At 59.7% G+C, this 26,405-nt stretch overlaps 1 protein-coding gene across 3 annotated transcripts; it reads right to left on the bottom strand.

Annotated features, from left to right (window-relative positions):
• Positions 1 to 726: 726 nt before the first annotated feature.
• Positions 727 to 17,594, bottom strand: KLHL22 (kelch like family member 22). 3 transcript variants are annotated; one of them, XM_052654973.1, is made up of 7 exons: positions 17,573 to 17,594; positions 14,703 to 14,968; positions 9,542 to 9,707; positions 8,590 to 9,308; positions 6,823 to 7,015; positions 3,342 to 3,575; positions 727 to 1,491 (listed from the first exon to the last, which is right to left on the bottom strand). In XM_052654973.1, exons 2-7 carry the CDS (start codon positions 14,927 to 14,929, stop codon positions 1,126 to 1,128), a joined length of 1,905 nt encoding a protein of 634 aa, XP_052510933.1. In that variant the 5' UTR covers positions 14,930 to 14,968; positions 17,573 to 17,594; the 3' UTR covers positions 727 to 1,125. The 3 variants fall into 3 exon arrangements, with proteins under 3 accessions (XP_052510933.1, XP_052510934.1, XP_052510932.1); XM_052654974.1 differs by lacking the exon at positions 17,573 to 17,594 and adding an exon at positions 16,679 to 16,700; XM_052654972.1 differs by lacking the exon at positions 17,573 to 17,594 and having other exon boundaries at positions 14,703 to 14,980.
• Positions 17,595 to 26,405: the final 8,811 nt, after the last annotated feature.

The following is a 26,405-nucleotide window of genomic DNA, read 5'->3' as shown; positions in this document are numbered from 1 at the left end:
TGGTGCCCGGCTGGGGCGACAGCTGCGGCAGGCCCGGACACTCTGGGGCAGGACGGGCGTCTTGGCCCTTCTTCACAGAAACCTCCGAGGTCTGCAGGGTGGTGGCAGGCACAGAAACAGGGGCCCACTCCGAGCTCATGGCCCTGCACCTCACCCTTGGGAGTCGGAGGACGCCCCTGGACAAGTGGCCGTCCTGTCCCACGGGGAAGGACCACCAGGGTCAAGGCCGGGCCCGATGCCTGGCCTGAAGTGTTAAGCGCGTGGTGTCATGTGGGGTGAGGCGTGGGGACAAAGGCAAAGACCCAGAGCGGTGGGGGTCTGCAGGAGTGGTTAAGAGGACCCCACAGGAGCGGACAGTGTTCTGGTGCAGGTTGGGCAGTGCGGAAAATGGCGTTGGAACCCTCGCCCGCGGGTCCCACCCACTCAGGAGGGTCCTTGAAGCTCACCTGGAGGAAATGCAGAGGCCCCTCTGCAGGACGCACTCAGATTGATACAGGAGACAGGCGCCCCCCGAGGCTCTCACGCCCTCCCTCCCCAGGTGCTGAGCTTCCCTTGGCGCCAAGACGGGTACCGGAACCTTGGTTCACAGGAGAGGTCCACAGTGGGAGAGGTGCTCCAGCCGGGGTCAGCAGATAGGGACATGTCTTGGTGACACCCTCCAGCCGGGGGTGGGCTCCCCCCCAGAAGCCACTCAGCCCAGGCCAAAGGAGAGCAACGCGCCTCGCGGAAGGTGCTTTATTTCATTTATCAACAACACGGGGGCGGGAAGGCCCAGCTGCAAGACCCTGTTATCACAACCAGCCTCGGGCCCCTGGCTGGCTCTCTGCTCCCACTTCCGTCTCAGGAGCTGCTGGGCTGGCGATGGGCTCAGCCCGGCTCCCCCGCGGGGGCCCGTCCCCAACCCCCTTGGGAGAAGGCGCCCTCTCAGCCCAACAGTGACTAAGGCAGAGTGGTGCCGGCGCCCAGCCACGCCTGCCGAGGAGGAGAGGCCTGGGGGCTGTCTGGAGACCGGGCCCTTCCCAGAGGGTTCCTGCCACAGGTCTGCGAGCCCCCAAAACACCTGCCTACCTGCCGACGGGCAGGGTGGGGGACGCCTCGGATCTCCCACTCCCCCGCCCCGGGACCCTAGTCCTCGCTGGAGTTGTCGAACTCCTCCCAGTCAGACACACTCATCACCTCGGAGGCGAAGTCCGGGTCGGCCTGGCTGCGGTCAGGGGTCCCCCGGGGCGGCTCGAGCAGCAGGGACCGCGGCAGGGTGAGCACACAGGCGGCCAGGCCCGAGATGGAGTTGTCCAGCTGCGGCCCCTCCTCCCAGCTGTCCTTGCCCGCGTCGTAGATGTGCACGTAGCCCGTGCGGCTGCCTCGGTTGTGTGAGCGGCCGCCCAGCACATAGATCCTGCTGTCGAGCACAGCGATGCCCGGTTCCCCGTGCCCGGCCGGGAGCGGGCAGACGGACGACCACTGCCCGGATCTGCAGCTGTAGCAGGCAACCTGCAGGGCAAGGTGCGGGCTCTCAGGGGCTGGGGGCCCCCAGGGAGGGCTCTGACCGGCTGCCGCCCCGCGCCACCTCCCCAGCCCCTCAGCCGGCCGGTGGCCCCAGGCCCGCGGCTGTCTCCCCTTTGGCCTGGGGGTGCTGGCTCACTCCCCTCCACCGCTGAAGTCGAAACTCAGAAGCCAAGCGCACGGAGCACCGGGCAAGATGCAGATAAAATGGAGACAGGCTTGCCGAGTCGTGATGACTGTCAACATTCCTGGGAAGTACCCAGCGGCCCAGTGGTGAGGACTCACACTTTCCCTGCTGGGGCCCCAGGTTCAATCCCTGGTCAGGGAACTAAGACCCCACAAGACATGTAGTGTGGCCAAAAAAGAGAAAAAAAATCATCTTGCCTTCAAAGCTACCCCAAATAGTAAACGTGGGAACCGGGGGAAATGTTCAACCTACTAGCAATCCAAGAATTGCGAAACAGAACCTCAGGGACAAATCGTCAGCTGTTAACGAGCGGGCACTGGGGAAGAAAAGGCACCGGCCAGGCGCCCATCTGACCAGTCAGGGCGGCAACGTGCACAGCTGCACAGAGCCACATGGACGCCACCCCTGCCTCTCCCGCTGCGAGGAGGCCTGGCCGCCAGGGCCGGCCTCTGCAGGCGGTAAGCGCAGGGACGTGGACACAGGCGGACAGGCGACCCTGGATCTTCGGGGACCCCTAATTGCACAGCCCTTGGAAGCAGCAGGGGATGTGTGAAGACCCAAGATGGGAGCGGAGCTGCCGGCTCGGAAGAGGAAGGGGCCCGAGCGGCCGGCCCAGAGGCTTCCAGAAGCCAATAAGGGCTTCAGCTCACAGCGGCGAGGAGCAGGACCCGGCCCCACCGCGGGGGCTGAGCTCTGCTGACACCCCAGGTGAAAGGACGCCGACCCTCCCTGGGCTCCGCCGAGGACACACCCCTGGACTGTCCAGTGAGAGCCACAGGCTGTCAGCACAGGCTCCTGCGGGTTTAAGCGCCGCACCTGTGGCGGTCTGTCCCAGCTGCAACAGGAACTGAAACGCTGGAGCCTAGTGGCTCTGAGCGCTGGGGGCCCCATCTGGGAACACCCAGCCAGGTGGGCTGAGGGCCAGGGAACCTGCATTCCTGGTGAGTTCTCTCCTGATGTGGGTACTGCTGGCCCAGGAGCCACATTTCAAGGACCGTGGCTCTCGCCTCAGGAGATGACCCAAGATACCCAAAGAGCGCCACGGAGCAAACGCTGCTTCAAATGTTACCTGAAACGGCCACAACTTGACCAGCCCCAACGTCAGCGGTCTGATGAACTCTGCACAGCCACTGGGTGGCATGGGGCGGCCCTCAAACGAGAGGACACACCCACGGAGCCGGGGCAGGTGGGCGGGCGTTCAGGAGGGCTAACACTCCAGGCTGGGGGCCAGATTTCAGGAATTCTTGTCCCCTTTCTCCATTTTCCCAGAGTTCTGCAATGTGGTTATACTAACTTTATAATTATAGCTTTTATGAATAGTGGAGACAGGTGACACACTTCTCTGTGACACCCTAGTGGTGGACACGTGCCATTTGTCTCAACCCCGACTGTGCACCCCCAGGAGTGACCCCAGGCCAGCCGAGTTATCAGCTGTAAGGACGCCACCCTGAGGTGGGGGTGCCAAGTGCGGGGAGGTGGTGGGCGCGGGGGCGACGGGAAGCCTCGCTGCTCTGTTCGGCTTGGCTGCGAAGCTGAAGCCGCCCTAGGAAACGCAGCCTAGTAACCAGGAACGCGTCCCGTGTCCCCCCCGCAGCCTGCCTGCTGCGTGGCCGGCTCCTCACTGACACCCGCGGGAGGCGGCCCCGCTCACCTGGTGCACGTCTCTGCGGTAGCCCGCGTCGTTGTTGCTGCCCCCGATCACGTACAGCTTGTCCAGCAGCGTGGCCATGCCGTGCCAGGCCCGCCGCACCGGGCCGTCGGCCAGCGCGTGCCAGGTGTCGCTGCCCGGCTCGTAGCAGTGGGTCTCCTTCAGGTAGTCCTCCCCGCGGCGGCCGCAGGTGACGTACATCTTCCCGTCCAGCGCGGCGCCCGCGTGGGCGTAGACCTGCGGCCGGAGCACCGGAGCACCGGCGTGTGCGCGCGCGCCAGGCGGCCAGGGGCCGCGCGCGACCCCCGGCTCCTCCTAACCCCGCATCCTCCCTGGACGCCCCGTCCCGCCCCCCACCTTCCCCACGGAAGACGATTCCAGGGCCCAGAGGCGATGCTGCGCTTCCCCGAGGGGAGCCGCAACCCCTCTTTCCGCACCGCCCCCCCAAGCAGACATGTGCACAGGACCCAGAGGAAACCATCACAGCCCCATCTTCACAGAGGCCTCCTGACCCCCATGCCCGCCAACCCTCCAGGCCTGTTATCAGCTCCTTTTTCTGCTCCGATATGATCCTGCGATTTTAAATGTGAATCACACTGGTTAAATTTCAAGTATGGAACCGGTCTTTGTAATCGACTCTATTTGGTCATGAATTTCTTTTGGAGGGAGAGGGGAATTTGCTAATATGTAGTTACGAACATTCACATGTAATTGTAGGTATGACACACGTGCTCTATTTTGGGGGGAGAGGCTGCTGTCTTGTATGGTTTTTGTATCAATGTAATAATAACTTCCTAAGGTGAAATGAGAAGTATTCTCCCTCTTCCACTTTCTGGAAAAAAAGAATCGGTATTTTCTTTAAAAGTTCGGTAAATTCTCCAGTTAAACTATCTGGGCCTGGACGTCATTTCCATAACAGGTACAGGGCCATTCAAATCATCTGCTTAGTTTTCTGGGTGTCCTAGCACGGTGTTTCGGAGGAACTGGTGTGCTGACAGGGAGGTGTAATGCAGCCCCCTCCCGCCACCGTTCTTGACACTTTTAGCTAAGCTGTTTCCGCTCCCTTCCTCAGGCTTCCTAGACGTCTGTCCCTGCCATTGATCCTATGCAGACCCGGCCGTCTCACTGATTCTCCTCTAACAGTCCTCCTTCCGCTCTGTTGACTTCTGCTCTGGTGCCCATTCCTTCGCCTCCTCTGCTTGCTTTGGGCTCACTCTGCTCTCACTTTTCTAGATTCTTGAGGGATGAGCTCAGATCACTCAGTTGAGACTTTTTCCTTCCCTAATGAACGCTTTCAGTGCCACGAATGCCCCTCTCAGCACAGCTTCAGCGGGCACGCCACAAAACTTGACAAGCTATCTTTTCATTCTCACTCGGATCAAGGCCCCAGGTCCCTTGCTGGGCTGTCATCCTATCTCAACCTTTTGAGTTTTCCAAGTTTTACACACACATCCAGAGTTCCAGGTAGTGCTGAGCAGGAGGAAGTGGGAAGGACCCTGAGACAGGTGGGAGAGTGGGCCCGCCCTGCGGGAATCCTGAAGGCCCCTGTAGGGGCTGTACGCCCACGTCTGCAGACCCGGGGACTCCCTGGCCTAGCAATGCCCCCAAGCCGATCAGAGCTAACCCCCAGCCAGCACGGCCCTGCACTCACACATCTCCATCTCCGGTTTGACCTCCCAAAGCCTGGCTGCCAACCGGCTGTGCCCGGCAGCTCGCGTCTGTCATGTCCTTCCCACAACCCACGCCTGGACCACCCACGGGCCGGAGCCTGCTCCCTCTCTACACATGCACGCCCCTTGCTCCGCCGCCTCCTCCCAGCCTGGAAGGTTCTGTTTCTCCCAATGGCTGCCATCTTTCCTGGACATGGTCTCACTGACACCTCCCCGCCCCCACGAACAGTCCAGCGAGGCCCTCCTCGAGCACCGAGCACCACCGCTGGGCTCGGCCCCAAGTCCCTTTCCGGATCTGTGCAGTGACCGAGATCGCTCTCTGCCGCTAGGCTCAGCCACTGCCAGCACTGGATCCCCGGGGCTGCTGAAAGAGCAGACCAAAGCGAGGAGCCTGGCCGCCGGGGAGAAGCGCCGGCTGAAGGCCGAGGCTGCCCCTCCGTGGCCAGGCTGAGAAGCGCAGCCTCCCGTCCAGACAAAGAGCCCCTGGAGCCCCTCCCCCCTCCCCTCCGCGGGGGGTGGGGTCCGCCAGCGTCCGCGGCGTCTCAAGGACCCCGGTCTCTCCCCAGCACAATGCGCCCCCTTCTCCTGAACAGGCAGGGAATGCTCTCCAGAAGGGCTTCCTCCCCAAAGTGGCCGAGGAGCGGAGTGCTGGGGAAGGGGGGGGGCGCAGTAAAGAGGGGATGGGAGGGAGAAAGGGGGAGGGAAGGGGAAGGAGGGAGGGGAGGGGAGGGACAGGGTCAGGGAGGGACAGGGTCGGGGAGGGGGGACAGGGTCAGGGAGGGGAGGGGGGGACAGGGTCAGGGAGGGACAGGGTCGGGGAGGGGAGGGGGGACAGGGTCAGGGAGGGGAGGGGGGGACAGGGTCAGGGAGGGGAGGGGGGGACACAGTCAGGGAGGGACAGGGTCGGGGAGGGACAGGGTCGGGGAGGGGAGGGGGGACAGGGTCAGGGAGGGGAGGGGGGGACAGGGTCAGGGAGGGGAGGGGGGGACAGGCTCAGGGAGGGACAGGGTCGGGGAGGGGAGGGGAGGAGAAGGACAGGGTCAGGGAGGGGAGGGACAGGGTCAGGGAGGGGAGGGACAGGGTCGGGGAGGGGAGGGACAGGGTCAGGGAGGGGAGGGGAAGGGAGGGGGGGGAGCAGGAAGGGGCAGGGAGGCAGGAGACCCATCTGCCCAAGGCCTCGGGCAGGACACAGCCATCCTTGCTCTGCTCTGCCCAGTGCCGAGAGGTGCTCACAGATGCTGTGACCCCGGGTGCAGCACAGACCGGCAAGGACCCCTCTTGCCCTGAGGTCCTGTGTCTGGTTTGGGGGCCAGGGTCTCAGCACCCCAAGTCCTTAAGCTCAGAGAGCCACCCCCTTCAAGCATCACCTCTGCAAGATGAACAGGTTAACATGTTTAAGCTGTACTGTGCGGGACACAGGATTTACAGAAACAGACAGGAAAAACGGCACTTCTGAAACGTTTCTGGCTTCGTGAAGGGCCTGCCCTCTGGGGGTCTGAGGCTGTGGGGTCCTGCCTCTCCCGTCCCTCCCGTTCCCCTCTGGACATGGCCCGGGTCACCTCAGTGGAGCCAGGGGGCAGGCAAGGGGAAGGCTTCCGTCCACACTGAACTGCAGGGTTACAGCAGCTGCCAGGGTCCAAGGTGAGGAGACCCAGAAGGGGGTGGAACTCGGGAAGGGGCCTCTCCCAATGCAGCTGGGAGCCCCCCACTCAAGCTCAGGGCACAGCTCATGGAGGCAAGAGGGCTCTGGTCCTGGGCCTGGCCCGGCCTCCACTGTGTGAACCTGGGAGGGGTCCCTCGGGGGGCTTCCTTACCTCCCTCTTGAGCGGCGCCACGTAGGCCCAGGAATTGGTGGCGGGGTCGTAGCGCTCCACAGCGGTCAGATCGTTGTGGTAGTCGCGGCCCGCCACCGCGTAAATGTAGCCGCCCACAACGCACACGCACAGGTCCGCGTGCTCCTGCTGCAGCGGCTGGATCTGGAACCAGCGGTTGTGCCTCGGGTCGTACCTCGTGAGACAGGGGACAGTGCGTCAGCAGGCCCCTCCCCCAGCACGCCCCCACAGCCCGGAGGGCAGGGCCAGGAGCCTCCTGGTGTGACTCACAGCAGCTTCCAGACCCTCCGCTGACCACCCCGCGCTGCCCGATGGCTGTTCCTACATAGCACCTCCATCTCACAGTCTCACTCCCAGGTCCCCACGGCTCTGTGCTCACGGAGGCCCCCAATTATGGTCTCTCGACTGAACGCCTGGGCACAACAGCCTCCAGCCAGACATCCCATTTTTAGCCTTTGCCCCAAACACAAGTGAAATGCACTCGGCAGTTGCCTCTTCTCGCCGCGGCCCCTCCCTGCCAGCCAGGAGGACCACACAGAGCCGGGCGTGAGTGGATCTGGGCCTCAGCCTTGTTCGCTCGGCTCCGCGCCCGGTGGGGTGATGCTGCCTACCACGAGGGACCGAGGGGTCGACACGCGTGATGAGCCCCTTAAAGCGCTGTGGCCCACGTCTGTGGTCCTGCGCCCGGGGAGCCTGGCTCGGAGCAGATCGCACTCGGTCTGCTCAGGAGAGACCAGGCTGAGTGAGGCTGTCAGTGGTGGAGCCGGTCACTCACTGGGTGGACATCACGGCCCTCGGTGCTGGCACCCAGGGCCTCCTTCCACTGCAAGCCAGGAAACAGGCCAAAGAGGGCAGAGCCCGTCAGCCTGTTCCCGGGGAGGAGGGCGGGGCCGAGGCGGGGAGGGCGGGGCCGAGGCGGGGAGGAGGGCGGGGCCGAGGTTATGCAGGCGTGGTTTCCTCCTTTCTGAACCGAGTGCCCACTTCCCATCTAACCACAGAGAGCGCCAAGCTCTGGATCTCCCCTGCGTCTTGGGGCAGCGAGAGCAGGGGAGGCGGAGGGCTACTGTCGCTGTCCCCTCCTGGCCCAGGGTCCGTCTGCAGGCTGTGGCCGGCCAGACCCGCCCCTGAGCAAGGTTGGCACCAGCTCACAGCTGCCTGAGGCAGCCAGCAACCTGTGTCTGCTGTGCGCCTGTCCGCTTGTGCGGGGGGAAGTTTCCCAGAGGCCCCAGATGCGGAGACCAGCCTGGAAGCCTCCAGGAGCAGAGGCTGGGGGGCCTGCCCCACTTCCGCTGCTCTGGCCCAAAGGAACAGGCTCGGAAGACCCCAGACTCACAGACAGAAAGCACGGCCTGCTCCGTACCTCGTGCCCGGTACACGGCTGACAGCAGAGCTGGGGATGCAGGGATTTGGCCTGAGGTGAGGTGGGGCTTGTGGGCCTGCCCCGCCCCCGGGGTGAGGACTGCGTGCTGGGGGAGCAGGGTGACAGGCAGCCACCTTCCAAGGAGGCTGTGCAGCTAGGAGAGCGGAGCTAACGGCACAGGAGAGGGAAGCTGGGCCGGGCTGCGAGGGCAGAGGGTGCCAGGGTGGCCATGCCCCCAGGCCTGGACCCCCGCTTCCTGCCGCAGCACTCCCTGCAGCCCTGCACCCGCCAGAGGGCGGGGGGCTCCTCGGGGGGCGTGGGTCTCCCAGGAGAGGAGACGAGAGTGGGAGGGGCCAACGCCGCGGGCAGCCCCCAGCCGGGGCCCCTACCTCCAGCAGCGGGACTCCGCGCGGAAGCCCTGCACGTTGTTGTCCCCTCCGATCAGGTACACGAAGTTGTTGAGCACCGCGATGCCCTGGTTGGACATGCGGGGCGCCAGGGACGCAGTGAAGTGCTTCCACTCCCCCAGCAGCGGGTTCAGGTACTTGGCCTGGTCGCTGAGGACGGTGGACGGCGTGGAGTGGATGCCCCCGAAGCCCACCACGCACTGGAAGTCGGAGCGCAGCTCGGTCTGCGGGCCCTGCAGGCTGGGCTGCAGGCTCTCGTTCCGGTGGTACATGAGGGCTTCGGCCACGGTGTCCCTCAGCGGGCTGGGCTCCAGCTTGTCGTGCAGCCGCTGCAGGACCTCGGCCTCCATGAGGGGGAAGCGCACGGTCTCCAGGAGCTTGGGCGGCTCGTGCAGCGGGAGCCGGTCGGCCTGCACCTGCTCCAGTGGGTAGTGGTAGAGCAGGGCGCCCTCGTACACCTCCGTCTCGCAGGACACCTCCAGGCGGTTGCTGCTCAGGAGGGCGTAGACCTTCTCCAGGGGCAGCTGGCGGTACTTGTCAGTCCGCGAGAAGGCCACGAAGTTCTTGAGGATGTAGGCGTCCAGCTGCTCGGTCAGGCGGCTCAGGTCAAAGAGCTCAGCCAGCCGGTAGACGTCGAGGATGTTGTCCTCGTCCACCCAGGGCGTGAGGAAGTCGCAGCAGAAGTGAATGATCTCCGGGATCTGTGGGCAGAGCGGGCCGTCGAGCCCAGGCCGGTGTCCCTGGGGCACCTCGGAGGGCCAGCATGCGGGGGCAAGCCACCGGCAGCCACCGGCAACACCAACAAACAGGAGCCGGTGGGCCGCGCACTTGGAAGCGTCACACCCGGCAAGGCAGAAGCCCCGCGAGTTAAACCCAAGACGGAGCTGGGCAGCGGGGGTGAAGGGAGGGCTGCCCCCTCGGGCCGGAGCCTCACCTGGAGCTGGCAGGCAGCGACCAGCGTCTCCTGGACGTTGCTCAGGCTGAGCTCCAGCTCGGCCGTGTAGATGAAGTGCAGGATCTGGCGCATCGCGCTGTAGGACACGCCGTGGATCAGGACCTCCTCCTGCTCCATCTCCTTCAGGCCCCCAGCGAACATGCCCCTGCACAGGGAGGACAGGGCACGGCCGGTGACGCCCGCGGGGCCGCCAGAGGGGCGGGCCAAGGCCGGCTCGCACCCTGAGCCATCCCGCGGAGGCGCCCACAGCTCCTGACCAAGCTTGGGACTGTTCTAGAAACTCCATCTCACACGGCCCAGGCCCTGCACGTGCGCCCCCGGGCGCGGGGCCAGCGGGCTTTCTGCTGCGTCCGCCCGTGTGATTCCCGGGGCTCAGCGGGAGAGGATGAATGGGAGGCAAACAGTAAACGTCTCCGCTCAGCATCCCTGCCCCTGCAACCACTCAGCACCGGGAACCCGTCACGGGGCCGGCCCCACAGTGAAGCGAGTGGCAAGACCCCCGAGCATGGAGCCACAGCTGGAGGACAGACAGAAGGCAGGGCACTGCCGGGTGTGGAGTCGCCGTCAAGGACTGAGACGGGGCGTCTGACGGAGGAGCAGCCAGCCCGAGGGGCCCCTGCCCGAGGAGGCCATGGAGGCGGCGGGCGCCCAGGCCCAGGGCCAGGATGACCTTGCAGGCCGGCCGCCAGGGGGCAGGGAGCCTGGGCCACATGCTGCTAGGCAGGGTCGGGCCTGGATGGACACCAGGCAAAGGAGGTGCCGTCGGGGAACTGATCCCAGGTTTGACCGAGGGACCTCAGATTCCAGGCTCCATGGGGCAGGGTGGAGAGGCTGCAGTGGGGGCAGGACGCCCCGGCAGGCCTGGGGATTGGAAGGGAGACCCGATCTGGGGCTGTCCAAGGGTAGCCAGGACCCAGGGGCGAGGGGTCAGCGGGAGCCCGCCCCAGGCCCTACAGAGCAGGCACCTCTTAACATCCCGGCTGCGGGGTCAGTCAGGGGCTAGAGGCGGCGGCGGTGGTCAGGGAAGCCTTGGGGCTGAAACGGGTCAGCAGCACGCTGCCAGAGTGGCCGTGTTCCATTTCGACACACACACGCACACACGCACACTCACAAGACTGACAGGACGTGAAAGGGTGGAAGGCTCCGCCCGCCCTCAGCTCCGGCCCCCAGCTGCCCTCCCAGGGAGGCACCATCCCGAGGCAGGGGCCATGCCTGGATCCACACCCAGCTCTGCCTTCACAGGGCACCTTGCAAACGGCCTGGATTACCAGCACCCACAGGGCTGCCCCTGGGCAAAGGTGCCAAAGGACGCAGCCATGCACACTGGGGTCCCCCAGGGTTCCTTCTCGTCTCCCGTCGTTTCGCCCGATGGACGGTTCTGCCCCAGGAGCTGGTGGGAATGCCGGGATCAGTTCCGGGAAAGCCACTGCTGGGTCAAAGGGTCCACACACTCCCACCTGGATGCCTCCGCCACAGCCTGTCATGAAGCCCCACCTGGGGGCGGGGGGCCTGCCCTGGACACCCCTGGAAGCAGAGGGCGAGGACGCTGGCTCCAGCCGCCGGGGGGCGAGGGAGAAACCTGGCAGCGGACAGACCGGATGGGCAGAGGCTTGGGTCGCGGGTTCAGCAGCTGCTTTCACTTTCTCTTCCAAAGAGTGCAGGTGCTTTGCCCACTTCCTTTTAGACTCTTATTTCGTCAACTTACAGAAGCTGGAGCCTCTGTGCATCTCTGGTGTGAATGTAAATTAGTGCAGCTGCTGTGGAAGACAGTTTGGGGTTCCTCAAGACACGACACACAGAACTGCAGAATGTTCCAGCAATTCCGCGTCTGAGTACGTACTCCACAGAACTGAAAGCAGGGTCTCCAAGAGACATCTGCGCCCCACACTCACAGCAGCTTTCCTCACAAGAGCCAAGAGAGGGGAACAACCAGTGTCCGTCGACAAGGTGGGCAAGCTGCAGCGCAAGAAACGGGAGAGCGTTACTCGCCTCGCGAAGGACGGCCTGGCGCCCGCCGCGGCCCGGGTGAGCCTCGGGGACACGCCGCTCGGCCAAAGCAGCCGGTCCTCGAAGGACAGACATCGCCTGCTTCCACTCATACGAGGTCCCGGAGCAGTCACGGAGACAGAAGCACAAGGTGGCCGTACAAGGCGGCTGCCCGGGCCGGGAGGGGGGCCACGGGAACTGTTTCTCGGCTTCAGGCTCCGCTTCACAGCTTGGAACGGTTCCGGAGGCTGCACCACAGAGTGCATGTAAGGACTCTGACCTGCATGCTGAAATGGTCACAATGGCCAAGCTGTACGTTTTCTAGAAATCACAATAAAAAAAAGAGGAACGTGTGCACCGAGTGTCCAGCAGGCGGGGGATGACCACGTGAGTCCAGCAGGCGGGGATGACCACACGAGTGGAGGACACAGCACGCCTGCAGCTCCCGCGGACGCAAGGAGGCCCAAGGAGCCCAGCCTCAGGGAGACCAGCCTCAATATTCACTGCAAGGGCTGACGCTGAAGCTCCCATACTTTGGCCACCTGATGCGAAGAAGTGACTCATCAGAAAAGACCCTGATGCTGGGAAAGGCTGAAGGCAGGAGGAGAGGGGACGACAGGGAATAATATGGCATCACTGACTCGATGCACCTGAGTTTGAGCAAGCTCCGGGAGTTGGTGATGGACAGGAGGCCTGGCGTGCTGCTGTCCACAGGGTCACCAAGAGTCGGACACGCCTGACAACAGGCAGCACAGACCACAAAGAGGGCACTGGCAGGCCCCAACCAGACAGCGCCGGGCATCCCTGGCTGCCTTGGCCCTTGGCCCTGAGGAGATGGGCGTGTCTCCAGCCCGGACACCTCCTCCACACCCTTGAGACCAGGTGTGTCTCGGAATCCAAAAGTTTCAGCTGGAGAAAACACTTATCTGCCACACGTATGATGTCACAACCCTCCATGGGAGTCTAAAATCAACACCTCGAATCCAAACACCTCAGTGTTTCCCAACCAGAAGTATGATAAAAGTAAAGAAGTCTCATCTCAGTTCAGGACAGGCTGCATGGTTTAATGAATTTGTGCCAAACTTTACATTTAAAAACAAAAAAGCTGGTAAAGCAGAAGAATCCAACTCTCCCCTTCCTCTCAGAGACCAGCTGTCCAGACAGACTAGACAGCTGTCCACCAACAAAGCAGCTCTGGGGACCTCCGGAGGGCAGGGCCAAGGTTCAGCAACACACTGGAACCCAACAAAGCAAAACGGAGCAGCTCCGAGTTATCAGAGGTTCGGGGTTGAGAAGTATGAAACAGGCTTTGCAAGAGACACCCTGTGGAGGCTGAAGGCTGGGTGAGCGCGGGGGGTGGGGAGGGGCACAGCCATGCTCGCCACGCTTTCCTACCCGGACAGCGACTCAGCGGCGGGGATGGGCGCTGGACACGACTCCGTGCCCCTCGCCTGTCTGGAGAGGCCCACACGCCGGCTCAGGCTGGTAAGCGCCTTGTATCAGAAGAGAGGCTCCCTAACAGGGAGCAGCTGTCCCTCTGCAAGCAAGGCCCAGGGACGGGGGTCTGCTGCCCCATGAGCCCGGGCCTCACGGAAGGTTTCACACTCTGATTCATGAATAACTCAGCTTCCTCTGTTGGCTGACCCACAGAGCAGACCAGGGGGCTGTCAGCCCGAGCTGCACGTTGCCGAGAGCCTGGCAGACACCCCACAGGACATCCCCTGCGGGGCCCAGCTACGGGCCCACAGCTTCCAAAGGCCTTCGCTTCACTCTCGCTCGCGTCAGAGACCTTCCCAAGTCTCACTGCGTCATTTCAACCCGAGTCAATAAGCGAAATGAATAATAAAGAAAAAAACCTGCATAAGCTTGGGAATCATCATTTCACACGTGTTTATCAGAGATAAGTGTGGGCTCTCCCTGGTCCCAGGGGGAGAGGGTGTCAGCCTGCACAGTGACCAGGCCGGAGAAGAGAACGCCTCCCAGGAGAAGCCTGCCCAGGGCCAGCTGCCAAGGGCTGAGAACGGCTCCTGGAGGACGCGGGAGACACAGGAGGCCTCCCGCAGGTAGGAGAGGTGGCACCCGCCCCCGGCCCGCAGAAGAGGGCCGTGACTGGGACAGACAGCCGACGTGGGGAGAGAAGCTCCACGTGGAGGGCTTTCGAGGGTGCGGCCAGGAGGCCCTGAGCCGGGGGGACCCCAGTGCCGGACCTTCTGGGCTCTGAGGCCTCCCTGAGGGGGCTCCTGGCCACCCTGCCCCGCCCGCTGCCCAGGATTTCAAAGCTTGTGAAGAGTAAACGCCCATGAACCGAAGGGTCGCTGCCGTCCCTGGACACACCCAGCCACCACTGGGTCGCCCTCTCCATACCCTCCTTCCGGAGAACAGGCTGCGCTTACACCATGAAGAAACATTTTGCTCATTAGCTTCTAAAATCAAAAGACGAGAACTACAGCCGAGCCTTGAAGAGAAAAGGACCCAATGGAATGGAAAGGGTCTCCGGCCCAGAGCCCTGTCCACCGTGTCGGCAGGGGGGCCGCCCCTCGCCGGGCCAAGTCGGAGCAGAGGCATCCGATCTGCCCAACGTGCCCGGGGCTAGGCAAGCCTCACGCAGGAGACTTAGAAACTCGGGGGGTCACAGCACCCACAGGGAGGGTCGGGGGCCGAGGCCCGCGGGATGAGTTGGCGTGAGCGGGAGGCGGCCGGCCCGGTGAGCGTGTGAACGGGGCTGTGTGGACGACACGCGTGCAGTGCTGACCGCCCACGACGGTCCTCACGGGAGTCCCCAGAGGAGCCGGGGCGCGAGTGGGCTTCCTGACGGTGTCACAAGAACTCTGCATGGGGCTGAGATGAAGGCATAAAGCCTCGTAAGGTCTTGAAGAACGGCGGTGGTGAGAGAGGCAGAAAGGGCAAATGTGGCCCAGTGGAAACAGGCGTCCAGCTCTTTGCAATGCTCTTCTTCTCAACACTTCCACAGGCCTGAACGTTCTTTAAAATGAAATGGCGGGGAGCCAGAGTAAAGTAGAGAGAGAATCTGTGCCACACCAAGATACTGTAACTTACTGCTGGAAAAGTCATCCTGGAAAATACAGCATCGTACGCAGAGCCAAGGATACCACCTTTAAAACAAAACAAGAACAGAGAACACGCGCCTACTGACCGGAAGTAGTCGCAGGAGGCAGCCAGCAGGATGCGGTGGGCCTCGAGCTGCTTCCCCTCCACCACCAGGACCACATCGAAGAGGATGCCGCTGTCCCGCAGGGCCAGCAGCCCCCGGAGCAGCGCCTGGGAGTGCTGGGCGCTCCGGTAGGTGTTGCTGACGCAGTGTGGGTGGGAGGGCTGCGTGGGCAACTTGCAGAGCCGGGCGAGCTCCTGCTCTTCCGCCATTCTGACCACCGCTCCGGACCTCAGCTCCGCGGCTGTCAGCTGGCAAGACATGGGCGAGCGGTGAGCCCGGGGGGCCACGCAGGGCTGGCTGCACTGCTCTGGGGCCTCCCTCGCGCTCACCCGTGCTTTCCCCGGAGGTTCAAGCCTCTAGTCCCCTCTTCCCTCCCACCACAGTCCAGACGTGGGGCCTCCTTCCTCCCGACCTGTGTTCCTTCACAATTAAGACCCTCCTTCCCATTTCATCTCCTTTAGCGTCGCTGTGAGACAGAAGGTTCTAGAGATGGACGAACCCATGGGAACCCAGCCGGTAGACCCCCTGTGTGGTGAACCTCAGAGTGAGGCCCCTCAGCCAAGGAAAGTGAAAGTGAAGTTGCTCAGTCGTGTCCGACTCTTTTGCGGCCCCATGGACTGTAGACCACCAGGCTTCTCTGTCCATGGAAACTTCCAGGCAAGAATCCTGGAGTGGGTTGCCATTTCCTTCTCCAGGAGATCTTCCCGACCCAGGGATTGAACCCAGGTCTCCTGCATTGTAGGCAGACGCTTTACCGTCTGAGCCACCAGGAAGTCCCTCAGCCAAGGAAAGGGGACTAAAGACAGCCAGTCCCTCGGGGCATTCTAAAATCCCTAGAGGAGAAACAAGGACCAGCGCAGACCAGTTCTCAAGGGCTCTTCCTCTCTCCTATTGCGAAAGAACACTGGGTTCCCAACACAGGAACGGATGCAAAAGAAAAAAAAAAAAAAAGACACCAGGGGCCTCCTAGATCCCGTGATTAGAATTCCATGCTTCCACCGCAAGGAGGGTGGGACAGATCCCTGGTTGGGAAACTAAGATCCTGAAAGCTGAGCCAACCAGAAGTGACTAGGGACAGCTTGCTGCTTCAGTCAAGGGGCAGCCAGTCTGCCCTGCACCAAGCTGGGGGGCCAAGCTGTGCACCCTCCAGGCCACAGGACCGCCAGGCAGCGGGCCACGCGCCACAGGCCACGAACATCAGCCTTCCCCGCCCCACGCTCCTCCACGGTCCCCTCCCCTAATGTGCTGCTTTTCAAGCCCCTACTGGACCTCTGAAAGGGAAAATGAGAGATTCTACTATAAACAAAAAAAGCGTGTGATGAAATTTAAATTTCCTTCCCACTTACATCCCCAACCAGATCGTCTCTCAGAGGAGAGTATTCTACTTCCCCTCACCCTTCCAGGCAGCGTCGATGCATTTGCAGGCAAGGCTGTAAAACTAAATTCCCCCCTTTAAGTAGATGTTACACCTTTGCCTTGTATCCCTCCCACAGTCCATTGTGCAGTTAATCCTATTTTATTTAACCAATCCTTTTCAGAGAGACGTTTGGGTTTCCTCCAATTGTTTGCTGTTGCTAACAGCTTTGCACTGAAAATCAGAGACGTGCCGTGTATGCGGCAGCTAAATGAGGAACATTTACTGGATACCGAGCTGCTGGGTTATCTTGATTTGACTGTGCAGTGGACCTTTCAATAGATACTGCCAAAATGCCTTCCATAGAGGGTGTACCAATTCATTCTCCCACCAGCAAAGAGAGAGAACCAGATTCCAACCAGTGTGTAGGACACCAATAGCGTTTCTTTTTAATCTTTGCTGACTTAACAGATTAAAAAAACAGCATTTCACAGGGAACTTGGTTTTGGTAACTGACGAAACTTCAGAAACTGAGGACGGGAATGCTGCACACCCATTGGGACTGCCTGCCCATGCCTGTTTTTCTGAAATACAGTTCGTTTACCTTGGGAGCTCACTTTCTGGCACCTTCAGCGAGCCCTTCCTTAGGCTCTGTATACCCCTCAACCTGTAACGATCCCAGTCATCACAAGCAAGACCCTGCGTGCAGTCATGTGCGGTTCAGAGCTACTGAGGGAGGAGAAAGGAGGCTTCACGCCCCAAGCAGGTACAAACTCAAGGACGCTAAATGCACTTCCGTAAACTCGCGGATGACACGGTCGGAACATCTCTGAAGAAATGTCCGACGACACCCTTTACTGAGGGCGCACCCCAGTCCTCTGCGGGGCCCAGTCAGCGTCTGCACGAGGCAAGGTCTGCAACAAAGGGAAAGGGGCTCCTAGTCCCGGGAGGGGGGGACGCGCGGCGTGGACGGGTGAAGCGCTCCGGGGCGTCGCGGCCGCGGGGCAGGGAGGCGCCCGGGAAGCAGGCGCTGGGCCCGCGGGGGGCAGAGGGGCGGCCGGCCCTCCCGGCCGAGGCGTCGCGCTGACAGCATGGCCTCCAGGGCTGTCCGGTTCGGGCCGCGCCGCGCGTGCGGGCCGAGGCGGGCGGGCCGGGGTCCAAGGTCGCGTCGGAGGGGACGGCGTCCGATCGGCCGCCTGTTGCAGGGCAGCCAGCGAAGCGCCGGGAGGCGGCCCCGAAAGACGCGCGGGGGGCGCCAGGCCCGCCCGGGGCCCGCTCGCCGGCGCCCCCGGGGCCCGCCGCGCCCGGGGGGTCCCGCCCGCCGCCCCCGCCACGTCAGGCTGCGGCTCGCCTCGGGCCGCCGCCCCCCTCCGCCTCAGTGCGCTCCGGGCCGGCGCCCGCGCCTGCCCGCGACAGCGCCCGCGCGTCCGCTCCGGGCCCGGGGTCCGAACCCGGCCCCGCGCCCCGAGACGCCCGCCGGCCCGCGACCGCCGCTCACCTGGCGCCGCCGCAAGCCGAGGCCGCACTCGCGGGGGCGGGGCGCGCGGGGCGGGGCCTCGGGGCGTCACGTGGGCACGCCGCGCAGGCGCCGTGGGGACGCGGGGCGGGCCGGGGCGGGGCGGGGGCGGGGCCGGGGCCGGGGCGGGGCGGGGCCGCAGGCGCGTCGCGGGGCCCGGACGGAGGCGGAGGGCCCGGGCTGCCGAGTGTCTGCGCGGTTCTCCGTTCCCTACCCCCTCGCCCGGCGCGGCAGACCCAGCGAAGAATGAGGACGTGAAGGAATGCGTTCTGGCAAGGGGTGGCGCCCTGTAAATCCGTTTCCTCCTTCTTCCCCTCTGTCCCTCCCTCGAGGTCCCCTGAGTCGCGCGCCGCCTGCTGGATGCTGGCGGGGACATAATCACCGCCAGTGTGAACAGGTGTTTTCCTGTTTACCGAGATTCTAGAGTCAGTCTAGGAAGTCAAGAATTACCTGGCGTAACAGGCAAACTTGGCCTTGGAGTGCAGCCTGAAGCAGGGCAAACGCGAACAGCTTTGCCAAGACAACGCCCTGGTCACAGCAAACCCCCTCTTCCAGCAACACAAGAGAAAACCCTACACATGGACATCACCAGATGGTCAACACCGAAATCAGATGGATTATATTCTTTGCAGCCAAAGATGGAGAAGCTCTATACAGTCAGCAAAAACAAGACTGGGAGCTGACTGTGGCTCAGATCAGGAACTTCTTATTGCCAAATTCAGACTTAAATGGAAGAAAGTAGGGAAAACCGCTAGACCATTCAGGTATGACCTAAATCAAATCCCTTATGATTATACAGTGGAAGTGACAAATGGATACAAGGGAATAGATCTGACAGAGTGCCTGATGAACTATGGATGGAGGTTCGTGACATTGTACAGGAGACGGATCAAGACCATCCCCAAGAAAAAGAAGTGCAAAACCCCAAAATGGTTGTCTGAAGAAGCCTTACAAATAGCTATGAAAAGCAGAGACGTGAAAAGCGAAAGAGAAAAGAAGTATATAGTCAATGCAGAGTTTCAAAGACTAGCAGGGAGAAATGAGAAGGCCTTCCTCAGTGATCAATGCAAAGAAATAGAGGAAAACAGCAGAATGGGAAAGACTAGAGATCTCTTCAAGAAAATTAGAGATACCAAGGGAACATTTCATGCAGAGATGGGCTCAATAAAGGACAGAAATGGCAGGGACCTAACAGAAGCAGAAGATACTAAGAAGAGGTGGCAAGAATACACAGAAAAACTATACAAAAAAGATCTTCACGACCCAGATAATCACTATAATGTGATCATTCACTTAGAGCCAGACATCCTGGAATGTGAAGTCAAGGGGGCCTTAGAAAGCATCACTGTGAACAAAGCTAGTGGAGGTGATGGAATTCCAGTTGAGCTGTTTCAAATCCTGAAAGATGATGCTGTGAAAGTGCTGCACTCAATATGCCAGCAAGTTTGGAAAACTCAGCAGTGGCCACAGGACTGGAAAAGGTCAGTTTTCATTCCAATCCCAAAGAAGGGGAATGCCCAAGAACGCTCAAACTACCACACAATTGCACTCATCTCACACGCTAGCAAATTAATGCTCAAAATTCTTCAAGCCAGACTTCAACAGTACGAGAACCGTGAATTTCCAGATGTTCAAGCTAAATTTAGAGAAGGCAGAGAAACCAGGGATCAAATTGCCAACATCCGTTGGATCATTAAAAAAGCAAGAGACTTCCAGAAAAACATCTACTTCTGCTTTATTGACTATGCCAAACCCTTTGACTGTGTGCATCACAATAAACTGTGGAAAATCCTGAAAGAGATGGGAATACCAGACTACCTGACCTGCCTCTCGAGAAACCTGTATTCAGGTCAGGAAGCAACAGTTAGAACTGGACATGGAACAACAGACTGGTTCTAAATAGGAAAAGGAGTACGTCAAGGCTGTATATTTTCACCCTGCTTATTTAACTTATATGCAGAGTACATCATGAGAAATGCTGGGCTGGATGAACCCCAAGCTGGAATCAAGATTGCTGGGAGAAATATCAATAACCTCAGATATGCAGATGACACCACCCTTATGGCAGAAAGTGAAGAGGAACTTAAGAACTTCTTGATGAAAGTGAAAGAGGAGAGTGAAAAAGTTGGCTTAAAACTCAACACTCAGAAAACGAAGATCATGGCATCTGGTCCCATCACTTCATGGCAAACAGATGGGGAAACAGTGGAAACAGTGGCTGATTTTATTTTGGGGGGGCTCCAAAATCACTGCAGATGGTGATTGCAGCCATGGAATTAAAAGACGCTTACTCCTTGGAAGGAAAGTTATGACCAACCTAGACAGCATATTAAAAAGCAGAGACATTACTTTGCCAACAAAGGTCCATCTAGTCAAAGCTATGGTTTTTCCAGTAGTCATGTATGGATATGAGAGTTGGGAGTATAAAGAAAGCTGATCGCCAAAGAATTGATGCTTTTGAACTGTCGTGTTGGAGAAGAGTCTTGAGAGTCTCTTGGACTGCAAGGAGATCAAACCAGTCCATCTTAAGGGAAATCAGTCCTGAATATTCATTGGAAGGACTGATGCTGAAGCTGAAGCTCCAATACTTTGGCCACCCGATGCGAAGAAGTGACTCATTGGAAAAGACCCTAATGCTGGGAAAGATTGAAGGCGGGAAGAGAAGGGGGACGACAGAGGATAAGATGGTTGGATGGCATCACCGACTCAATGGACATGAGTTTGAGCAAGCTCTGGGATTTGGTGATGGACAGGGAGGCCTGGCGTGTTGCAGTCCATGCGGCTGCAAAGAGTTGGACACGACTGAGCGACTGAAGTGAACTGAGAGTAAATCTGCTTGCCAGCCTGCAGCTGGGTCCCTGCACTTCAACCAGAGGCTCCTGTGTTCATTTTTCTCCTCCGCCCCGCAGAGGACCCCATCCTGCGAGGCTCAAGCGCGAAGGCCGTGTCTGGAGGATGGAGAGCTCTGAGGGGAGGACAGAGCTGGGATAGCTCAAACTTGAAAAGATCGGGGCCAGGGCGGGGGGGGGGCGGGCAACTGTGGATGAAGGAGAAAGTAAGTGGAGATACACTGTCCTGGCCGCGCATCCCGCTGCGTGAGGCACCTAATGAGACGAGTAGACAGCGCCCGCCCAGGAGCCGACGTTCTCAGTGGGAGAGGCCATCCAGGAGGACTTCTGGGAGGTGGTGGCCACACAGCTGTGCACCAGATGAGGACTTCGGGGGGAGCAGAGACAGCATTCCAGTTTGAAGACTGTGTCTGCAGAGCCAGTCTAGCGAGCGGTCAGCCAGCCGCCAGGAATTTCTAAGCATGAAAGGAAACTTGGAGACCAGACCCAACCCTCCAGCCTGGGTCAGCCTGGGCAGGCAGATGCCAGCTCATGTTGCAGAGACTGGCCTGGAGGGGCAGAAGGGAAGCAGTGGCCCTCAGGGGGGAAAGAAGCAAGTTCGAAGAGCAGTGTTGGCCGGAGACCTGGGGAGGAGGCAGGTTCCCCAGTACCTGTAGAGGGGAGTGATGCGTGAGGAAGGGTCAGCCCAAGTCATGGTGGGGGACAGCCGAGCTCCCCTCATCACAAAGAGACCAGAGCAGGAGTGGGTTTAGGGAAAGACAAGGCCCTCCAGGGACCCAGGACGGTGAGGAGGCCGCAGATGTCCAGCTGAGGGCCTATCTGGGGGAGTCATGCGCTTCTGGAGGTGATACCCTGAGCCAGGACAGGGATGGGGAAGGGAAGGTGAGCCGAGTGCAGAGCACACTGGTTTTCCAAGGGCACCCAGAGGGGCAGGGAAGGGGTGACCGCAGAGGTCCAATGGGGCTGGGAGAGAGAGTCCTCTCCTGAGGGTGGCAGCAGCCAGCCTGCAGTGACCAAGCTGTGAAAGGAGGGGACGGGCCTCTGATGCTTCTTCAGATGAAGAGGGAGACTGGAGGAGGACACCTCCCGGGCGGGAGAGAGGAGCCGGCAGGCGGGGAGGACAGGAGGCCCGGAGCAAGACGGGGGCGCTGGCCGGGGACTGTGGGGAGCTGGAGGGACCCTTATCTCAAAATACAGCCGGCTCAAGTCAGTGGTCCCCGCCACGGGAACATCTGCAACAGAGGAGGGGCAGGGCGGGAGAGGCCTCAGGGAGGGACGGGCAAGATAACCTGGTGTCCTCCCAGGGACGTGTCAGCTTCCGAGCAAAGCCTCTGTTCCCCGAGGGTCCAAGCTCTGGCTGCTCCGCCGTGGCTGTGCTTCTGCACGGAGAACAGGGCTGGCGCTTAGGAGAGTAAGAACGAGAGGAGGGAGGTGAAGCAGAGAGAGGTCCGAAGCAGAGACACCAGGCAGCAGGCTGGAGTGGAGAACGGGAGGTCTGATGTCTCCGCCCCGCGGGAAGGGCCTTAAAGGAGAGCAGCACCCGTGTCTGTCTGCAGAGCAGTTTGATCACAGCCATCCTAAGCAAGCAAAAATCAGTCGAGACTGGCGAAGATATTGGCAGCAAGTGGCAAAGAGTCTGTGAAAAAATTCATCCAGGGAATCCCCTGGAGGCCCAGAGGTTAGGATGTGGTGATTTCACTGCTCAGGGAATTAAGAGCCCCACAAGCTGCATGACGCAGCCAAAAATGAAATTTCTTAAGTACAAAACAATAACAAATGATATTGAGTCCATTAAATAAGTGGAAATGAATGTGAGCAGTTAACACTCAAAAGAGGGCAAAAACCAGAGAATTCCCTGGAGGTCCAGTGGTTCCGAAGCCTGGCTTCCAATGCAGAGGGCACCGTCTTCATCCCTGACTATTAACAAGACCCCACATGCCGCAGGGCAACGAAGTCCTGGCGCCCTGCAGTCAGGGAAGCCCGTGCTCCGAGGGGGACCAGCCCATGTGCCACAACGAAGACCGGACCAAATAAATAAATAGAGACTTTTAAATATGTACGTCAGTGAGAGTAAACAACAAACCCGCGAGTGACGCCGTACATCAGTGAACGCGTTTGTCACGTCACTGACGATAATCGTTCAGAATGCGTCAGGGGGTTCCTCTCCCAGTGATGTCTGCCGGCCGGGGTCTCGCTCGCTGCACAGGCTTTTCTCCAGGTGCGTGAGCCGGGGCCGCCGTCCGGCGCTGCGGGGCCTTCTCCCTGCGCCGGCTGCTGTCCTCTAGGGGACACAGGCTTTAGCAGTGGTGGCACATGGGCGCAGCTGCCCCCCTGCACGTGGGATCTTCCCGGACCAAGGATCGCCTACGTTGCAGGTGGACCGTTAACCACTCCAGGGGCTTTTTTTTTTAATAAGAACTTTTAGAAGTTAATAATTAGAAAGTGAACCAACCTGAAAAATGATAAAGGATCTTTACCGGAAGCTCACAGAAGAGGAAGTCCCAGCCGGTATGAACAAAGGAAGTGAGTTCAATGACAGTAATACTCAGGAAATGCAAATGTCACACCTCACTTTCCCACGCTGGTAAAGAAAATACTATTCTGACACCTGTCTGTTCAGGAAGACTACTGCCGTCCTCGGGGGGTCTCTCAGTGGGGGAGGGCTCCGGTTCACCTCTGAGTACAGCAAAGACAGCTAGGGCCAGAATGAGGGGCTGCTGGATGCAAGATTACTAATGTGAGATGTGAAGGGTAGGGGCATTCTTGCTGCCCTGGCCTAACGGGATTATCCAGGGTGGGGAATGAGGCACTTGATCAAGTATCAAGGCTGGGTGTACCCCCAGAACCGATCAGGCAAGGAGCTTTGTCTAGGCTGGGCTAGGCAGTCAGGAACAGGACAGGGGCCAAATGTGCCAGTTAGAGAGGTTTACAAACACGCCTGCAGGCACTTCCCTGGAGGCCCAGTGACCAACCGTCCACTTCCCCGGGCAGGTGATGCCGCTGAGTGGAGAACTGAGCTCTCACGTGCACCAGCGCCCCACAGCTAGGACCCGAGGCAGCCAGATAAATAGATTTTAATTCGTTTCAAAAAAAAAGAAAGCCTGGAAGATCTTCGACTCTCCTCCCACCAAGGGCTGAATCCCAATTTTTCTTCTTGTCCTTGTACGTGGCCTGGGCTTCATGGCTGGGTCTAAGGGACAGAATGAGACACAGGGACGCGTGTGGCTGTAAAAGGCCTCACGCCTTGCGTCTGCCTCTGTCTGCGCTCCGCAAGCTCTCGCCCCCGACCCCATCGTAAAGACACTCAGGCAGCCCTGCAGGGGGGCCTGCGTGGACCCCAGACCTCTGTCAAAACCGGCCCCCACTTGCCTGCCAGGAGCCAGCTGTCTGGCAATCAGACCCTCCAGCCCAGCCAGGCCTTCTGAGCACGGTGATCCTCGGCGTCCCACAGCTGTCTGGAACCTCGCGAGACGCGGAGCCAGGGGCTTCCCTCTGGTCTAGTGGCTAAGACTCTGAGCTCCCAGCTCAGGGAGCCTAGGTTCGATCCCTGGCCAGAGGACTAGATCTTGCATGCCGCAACCAAGACCCAGCACAGCCACATGTAAGAAACGAGAGAGGGAGAAAGAAACAAGAAAAGAGAAAGACGGAGCCAGAACCCAGCGCGACTGCTCCTGAATTCCTGGCCCGTAGGAGAAGGCAACGGCACCCCACTCCAGTGCTCCTGCCTGGAAAATCCCACGGGCGGAGGAGCCGGGGGGGCTGCCGCCTATGGGATCACACGGAGTCGGACACGACTGAAGTGACTTAGCAGCAGCAGCAGCAGGAAGGATGGAAGACAATGGGTGTTCATCGTTGTCATTTTCAGCTATTTGGCTGTGGCGTAATTTGTTACATAGCGGTACATAACTGATACCTAGAACTATTGGTATTGGCTATCAACATTTAAATAAATGCACAGTGGCTCTCTGCAAAGCAGCAATGCCAGTTCTGGGTATCCGAGGAATACCCCAGATGAAAGCAAGACAGTGTATGGAGGGTATTCACTGCGGCAGGCATATCTTCAGTTGTGAAAAAGGAGAACCAAAGCGGAAGTGAGACAGGAGGGAAGGGAGCAGGGAAAAACCATGACAAGATGATACAGCCTTCAAGGATGTGACATGAACTGGTTAGACCCTAGCAGGCCCAAGCGGCAAAAGATTTGACTTCCAGTGGACCTTGGGTCTCACTGTACGCCTATTACAATCCATTAGCTAACTGACACAGCCGCTGAGGCCAGGACAGTTCCCAGGTCAATCATAAAAGGCCAGAAGGTAAACAGTAGTCTAACTCCTGGAAATCCCTACCCTCTCACCAAGGAGGCCTCGTGTGCCACAGTCCATGGGGTGGCGAAGAATCGGACACAACTGAGCTGCACTGAGCTGAACCCCTTCCCCAGACGAGCTGAAATGACGCTCCCACTCAGCCACCGAAATCGGGCGGTGGAGTTCCGTCGCTAGACTGTGTCCAACTCTTTGCCACTCAGCACGCCAGGCTTCCCCGTCCTTCGTCATTTCCTGGAGCTTGCTCAAACTCAAGTCCATTGAGTGGGTGACGCCATCCAACCATCTCGTCCTCTGTCGTCCCCTTCCGTTCCCGCCTTCAGTCCTTCCCAGCATCAGGGTCTTTTCCAGTGACTCAGCAATTTGCATCAGGTGGCCAAAGTATTGGAGCTTCAGCTTCAGCATCAGTCCTTCCAAGACTGTTCAGGGTTGATTTCCTTTAAGATGGACTGGTTGGATCTCCTTGCTGTCCAAGGGGCTCTCAAGAGTCCTCTCCAACGCCGCGGTTCAAAAGCATCAGTTCTTCTGGGCTCAGCCTTCTTTATGGTCCAACTCTCACATTCACACATGACCGCAGGAAACACCACAGCCTTGACTGGACGGACCAGCAAAGAGACGTCTCTGCTTTTCAATATGCTACTTACGTGTGTCACCCAAACTGTGAAAACGAAACACCCTGCAACCCAGGGCCGCCTCACTTTCTGAGAGAGACGCGTCCTGTCCGTGGAGCCTGTTTGTACGTAAACTGGCTTTCTCCCTCCTGCGGCTCACTCCTGGATTCTTGGCTGCGTGAGGCCGAGGCTCCTCACTTGGCAGCTGGTCCCAGGGACCCACCTGACTTCTGGGACATGACCATCCACTCACACTCCCTTCTCTGGCAACACGTGTCCATAAATAAACCGGTTAGGTACCTGACCTGAAGCAGGTAATTTAGAGGCTGTGATGTAGCAATGACTCTTTTTTTTTTTCCTTAAACCAAGTGACCAAGGATACAGCCCAGGCCCCAGCAGCGAAGGCACCAAGTCCCAACCAACGGGCCGCCAGGGAATTCCCAACAATAACGTCTCAGCTTCACCAAATAGCCAAGTATCCCATTTCCCAAGTGTTCTCTACATGTGCTTCCTCGCTGAAGGTTGAAATTTATTGGCATCAAGGTTCAGACAAGGTCGTGGCATTGCAGACGGGTGGGGTGCCTCTGGCTGGTCTTCCCAGGTGGTGCTGGTGGGAAAGAATCCTCCTCCTACTGCAGAAGAGCTGTGGGTGGGGAAGCCCCCTGCAGAAGGACCTGGCAGCCCGCTCCAGTGCTCTTGCCTGGAGAATCCCATGGACGGAGGAGCCTGGGGGCTACAGTCCACGGGGTCACAAAGAGCCGGATACGCCTGAAGCGACTTAGGATGGGGCACCTCTAAAGTGTATCTTTGTTTTTCTTTGGGTTCCCCTTCACTTGTGTTTTTCTTCTTCTTCTTCTTTCTCTTGTTTTTAGATAAGAAGTAGATTTATTCGGATTCAGAGAGACGCACACTCCACAGAGTGCAGTCTGAGGGAGAGTGTGGCAGCCTGCATTTTTCTTCCTGTTGAGGAACCTGGATCCTTTGTTTTGCAGCCTCACCCTACCTGGATTTGCAATTCGTGATGTGACAATCGCCG

The sequence above is a fragment of the Budorcas taxicolor genome, chromosome 17 (assembly GCF_023091745.1).
Source record: "Budorcas taxicolor isolate Tak-1 chromosome 17, Takin1.1, whole genome shotgun sequence".
In the NCBI taxonomy this organism is placed as follows: domain Eukaryota; kingdom Metazoa; phylum Chordata; class Mammalia; order Artiodactyla; family Bovidae; genus Budorcas; species Budorcas taxicolor.
This window is presented reverse-complemented; position numbering and strand designations above follow the sequence as displayed.